Below are 6,000 nucleotides of genomic sequence, written 5' to 3'. Positions count from 1 at the left end.
ATCATAAGTATCTTTTCCCACGATTGTGATAGCAACTTTTAACCTGAACTTTCTAAAGCCTTGCATGTTTCTTTATTAGCTTAAAAGATATTTAAGAAAAGGATAGAAGCAATAAAAACGCAAAACATATCTCGAATCAAAACGCAATTCAAATTACACACATACCCACTGAACAACGCCAACACAACTTGCACGCGCGACGCACACACACGCACGCACACACACACACACACACACACACACACACAAACACGCTGACACAAATACTTGGGAACACTGCAAAGAAACAAACGCGAATGAACAACAAAAACATCAGCATTACCATCTTCATTGGACAGCAGTCGGGAGTCAGTCGGGAGTGTTGGGCGCGCGCAGATAAAAGTATAGTGTACTAATCGTGCTGGCGCATTAATATCTTGTCTCAAAGCTGCAGTAATACCAGCGCCAGAGACCCATCCGGTATATCTCGACGACCTACTTCATCTGTCCAGTTGATAGCACGCTTCCGCTATCGTCGGTCGTGTGACAACTCTCCTTGAGATAACTGCACACACAGACACACACATTTTCACCCACATACACACCATCAATACTAACTCTGGCCAGCATCCGCGTAATAGGTCGCAATCGAGCCCAACAACCACCTACGCAATACCGCCAGAAGCACTTTGACTGGTCACTTGTCTCGCTCGTCCCACATGTCTTACTCTGTCACCTTACTCCTGTCTCGTTTTCCAGTGACCGTTAGACGGCCCTGACCAACTCACATCCACCGGTCCCTTCAGGATCTTGACAACGTACTTGCCACTTCAACGTCCTATACTCGGTGGAGGAGCTTTCTTGAATTTTCTGGAAGGGTAATCGTCAAGACGCGACGAAGGCGCGTGGTGAAAAGTGGTGTAACGTCAACGGCTCGTAGACTTGTAAGGGTTAATGCTTGGACACAATGGCTCGAGTGCAGACCAAGGAGCGCCTTCCGAGTGACGAGTAAGTTGGACTTTATTATATTTTATCATGATGACAACGTTTCACTGGGTCGTCGAATTGTTTTCGAGAAAAAAAAATGGGGAAAATATTCGTAATATCACTGTTTTAGTAGTATAGACATGATAAAATTCATGAGTATACATACTCGGCCGGGATTCGAACCGCTGCATGCTTTAAGGATTTAGAACCAGCACTTGCTGTCGTGTGGAAGCTCAGTGGTCTTGTGGATATTCAAGACGCCTGCACGGAGACCAGGAGGTTGCATTGGTTTTAATCTTGAACGAGTATGAATGCCCATCATTGCTACTACTAAAACACTGATTAATACTGTGCTTATGTCCATCAAAATAGAAAACATTCGGAGGGGCTTAGTCTATTGCTAAACCTTAAAGTATAAACTTATAAGCATAAGAAAACACAATTAATTAAAAGATGTGATGTAATCACGTTAGATAAATGTAATGGGAGACTTTGTGTTATTCCAAGACCAAAACATTTCCCGTTGTTCACTCGCTGCCAACCACAAACGATCAGGAATTAGAAATATTACACATGAGTAATATCAAATAACAGTTTAAAAGAAGGAAAGGCCAATAACAGACCAGTGTGTCAGAGTCATAGCCTGTAGAAGTGAGAAAAAAAAAATCTAATGTGCTTGATTTAGGATGTTCCCCAAACGATTGTTCGTAGGCGAGTAATTCCTTTCTTGAGATGCAAATATTTTCTTTGGAATATCATCCGAAATGTTTTAAGTGACGAAATCATTCAGAGGATGTTTCTTCACGTAATCAAACTTTTCTAGTATTTCGACAATACAAAGAATAAACAATACCAAAAACAAAAATCCAATAAACAATGAAGTAAAACTTAAAAGAAAAGGGGAAAATGCAGGAAAATACAAGCTGTAAAACGTTGTCATTTTCATAATTCGTTTAGTACACTTCATACACCTGCTCGTCTTTTTAAACTGTCAGTAACAGAGACGAACTATTGCATAACCATTTGAAGAAAGTATGACCTAATCTTTGCTTTTGTATAACATCGATTTGACAGATGTATTCATTGCTTGAGCGGTTTCAATGACTGGAATCTTTTTTTATTAATCCACATTCAAGCAAATAGTTCGAGTTTAATTTAATTTTTCTCCAAAATGTCGAACTGTCACGATTATGCTTCTGCGTTCCTGAACATTGACATGACATTATAAGAACAAAAGGCGCCAATTGTATCAACAAATCACTGCAGCAAGGGAAACTCTATGATTTGATGGGTGCAAGTACCGTCTTCGACACCCACGAATAATACGAGTTGAACAGCCCACGAGTCACATTACCCATAAGTTCGGCACTTAGCAAACAAGGCCCATGCATGAGACAAACACATTAAGCCCCGTGTTTTAATGTCAAACTGGTGGGCTGTTTTAACCTAGTGTCGAACTCATGGGCCTTATTTGCCTAGGTTTCGAAGCCATGGACTGTATGACTCGTTGGCTGTATGACTCATGGACCTTTTTTTCAATGTCGAACTCGTGGTCTGTATGACTCGTGGATGTCGGTCTCGTGGGATGGCCCCGATGTGATCAGCATTGCTTTACACACATCGGAATTTAACAGATCTGGAAACACATCATGATCCATGTGTTGACTAATCTTGACTAAATCATAAGAGAGACTTCCATAATTATGTATCCTCGTACACACAGACAGATATACAGCTAAAGAAAAATGTATGAATCTGAGTACACGTGCCACAGCAACAACAACAAACGAAAAATGATGAGGTTTAGGAGGAGAACATATGGAAATTGCTTCTCTTCTTTTTGGCTGTTTTCTCCTTTTTACTTTCAATTTAATTTAATGAGATGAACAGCTGGCCGCACAGCGAAGTGCTGCAAGGCGTTTTTTTTTTTTTCTCTGGCTCCCTATCTATCTCTCTTCTTGTATCATTATCTTTGGGGGTGGCAATTAATAAAGCAGATATGAAGAGATTTCTTTCCCACACTGTCACGACACAGCGTCCCGGCTACAGACCGTGCATTTGCTGCCGATGCAGACGGCATCGAAAGAGGCAGCCTTGGATGAGTCGCGCACATCGGAAATTAGCTCCCAATACTCGCAGCTTTTCGTCCACCAACTGCCATTTCTCTCCGATATGAACGATACTTAATGACCCATGGGAGCACCCAGTTATGCACCTCTCTCCTGCTAATACTCATCATGGCGTTGTCTCCAAATCTGGATGTATAGGAATGGAGAGGTTTTGTTATTTAGACAGAGACATACTAAAGACAGATTGAAAGCAGACTATAGATGATAATCTTTGTCCGCAATATTGTTTTATTTTCTAACTCTCATTCTCATATTTCTTATGTCATACGATGTATTGTGACATTGTAAAGACAAAATGTATATTGTTTACCATTGGAAGCAGTGATTTAACAATTGTTCGAGTTATTACATTTGACGGGCTGAATCACAAAACATCCTGCCATATAAAAATTTCGCAATAAAGCCCAAAAATATGAGGAAACATCATTTCTCTTTCTCGATAAAACATGACTTTAGACGGTTTATTCTAGAAACAGTAATTTTAGTATTTCTATTTTGCACATTCTGTAAATTTTACAATACTTAACAGTGATTATAGTGATTAACATTTTGATATTGGTTGATTCTATCCCGGCCTCACATTTTGAAGCATTTAAGCTGGATATCTGTTTCATCTGCAAAGGGTATATTATGTCTTTGATTATGCCTCAAATGTAAAATCATATGCAATGATACACAATTAATAATCAGGTTTATGCCACTATTAGCCCATACCTAAATCCGTTACTTGATGTTCTAAAACACAAATAGCTCAAGACAAATATAATGTCTAAATTGAAACATGGCAACTTTCTTTATTTTATAATACATTTAATCAACAATGTCAATATTCAACATCTAGATACGCACTTGTATCTGACCAAGAAATCGACTGTTATCTGTAAAACCCCTCCAATAATGCTATTTATGAGAAATGAAGTACAAATGTAAGTTAAAACACGTTCTAGGTATTTGGAATTCCTTTCCAAACGCAGGTGAACAGTGCACTTTCCTAGATTCTTCTGAGTCGTTGCTGAAAAAAAAAGCTTAATAAATGGCCGACAACTTATCAGCTTTTATTTCTCTTTGTTTCTCTATACATAATTATCCTCTCTCTATGAAACACAATTCTAAAACACGAAATAGTACGGATTACATACAACTTCGCTCTAATTCTTTCTAGTCATATAGCGTTCAAACTTTGTTCGACTTTGTTTAGGTAAAGTATGAAAAGCATGCATGCAGGAGCAGCATACATGCACACAAACACGCACATACACACACACACACACACACACACACACGTACACGTATACAGCACAACAGCAAAACAGATGGCACGCACTAATAGACTGCACACGCGCATTTTCTTTTTATCCTTCCTTTACGTGAAGAATGTTCTCGTATGAATTATATTATAGAACATTTTTATTAATATTTGTCAGTAGCCTGGATATTTACCTTTTTTTCGGGGGGGGGGGGATCTCTATTTGTGAGATATTGAATTAAATGTCATGATGCCTTCATCCAAATGTTCGTCCATAAACTAAAAGTTGAGCTGATTATCACTTTAAAACCATGTTCATGCATAACGCCAGTTTTGTATTGTTTGGTTTTGTGGTGTTTTTTCCCCCGTCTTTTCATTCATACCGCTGTGTTTTCGAGATAGGAAATGCAGAAATTATAAAAACAAACAAAGACATATACAAAATTATGACATCGCAGTTTTGTATTGTGATAACTTTCGAATTTGGTGATACAATAACTCTACTTTGTGCGCGGTAACTTAGGCTTTCTTTTTGTAACGTTTAAAAATCGGCCCTTATTATTCTAGTTTGCGAATCGACACGCTTTTCACGGCTAATTTCCATCATTTAGGAAAAGCCTCGCGGCATCTTTTCTCATTTCTGTTTATCGTTTTTATTGTAATCTTTATGTTTGTGATACCTATCTGAAATTACGATCACATTGATATAATTTAGTACTCAAGGACCTTTTTTTTTTCAATTAGAAACTATGCTAGATAGGAACACGAACAACCTGATCTTTTTGGGCTAATTCATTTGATTTTTTTTTGGCCGAAACTTACATATGATATCTCTATAGTTTTCTCACTTTTTTAATCTCAAATGCATGGTCATAGACAAAACAATTATATTGAAGATACCTCGTTACTGGGAAACGTTTTTTACGTTTCAATGAAATCATAGTTATTTCATCGTCAGAAAATCTCCGGGAAGGTGTCAGCATGCGCGGAAAATACCTGAGGCACAGAAATTAATCTGCCGATACGAAGCTTCGAACGATGTTTGCGGCATATGTTTCGCTGCAGAGATCAAGGCACATCTCTCCCTCTCTCTCTCTCTCCCTCTCTCTCTCTCTCCCTCCCTCTCTCTCGTCTATCTATCTATCTATCTATTTATCTATCTATCTGTCTGTCTGTCTATTTAGCTATCTATCTTTATCTAGCTTTCTATTTATCTATCTATCTGTCTGTCTATTTATTTATCTATCTGTTTATATCTATTTATTTATCAGTCTATTTATCTATTCATCTATCTATATATTTATCTATCTGTCTATATATATATGTATATATATATATATATACATATATATATATATAATATATACGTATATATGTCTTTTTATCTATCCACTATCTGTCTATATGTCTATCTATCTATCTATCTATCTATCTATCTATCTATCTATCTATATTTTTCTCTCCTGGCAGTATCGAGGAAGACGCCTTGCTGTGCCGTCTTGTGACGAAATTAAAGGTCATATCACTAATCGCTCCCTGCTCTCTTCGCTGTTAGATGATTCCACTTAATCAAATTTGCCCCGCGACGTTGGGAGAATTGTGCTAGTTCTGTCCCTGAAATCCTGGAAACACTGTACCTCAGGCACACAACGAGTGCAC

At 38.0% G+C, this 6,000-nt stretch overlaps 1 protein-coding gene across 1 annotated transcript in view; it reads left to right on the top strand.

Moving 5' to 3' along the window:
- Positions 1–423: 423 nt before the first annotated feature.
- Positions 424–6,000, top strand: part of LOC139744960 (neprilysin-like) — a 70,022-nt gene continuing 64,445 nt past the window's right edge. Inside the window, exon 1 of the mRNA XM_071655369.1 lies at positions 424–987. Coding sequence (XP_071511470.1) covers positions 947–987 — 41 coding nt within the window. The 5' untranslated portion in view covers positions 424–946. The remainder of the gene's footprint in view (positions 988–6,000) is intronic.

This window comes from Diadema antillarum, unplaced genomic scaffold (assembly GCF_040938485.1).
Source record: "Diadema antillarum isolate AM-2024a unplaced genomic scaffold, OU_Dant_1.0 seq00001222_RagTag, whole genome shotgun sequence".
In the NCBI taxonomy this organism is placed as follows: domain Eukaryota; kingdom Metazoa; phylum Echinodermata; class Echinoidea; order Diadematoida; family Diadematidae; genus Diadema; species Diadema antillarum.
This window is presented reverse-complemented; position numbering and strand designations above follow the sequence as displayed.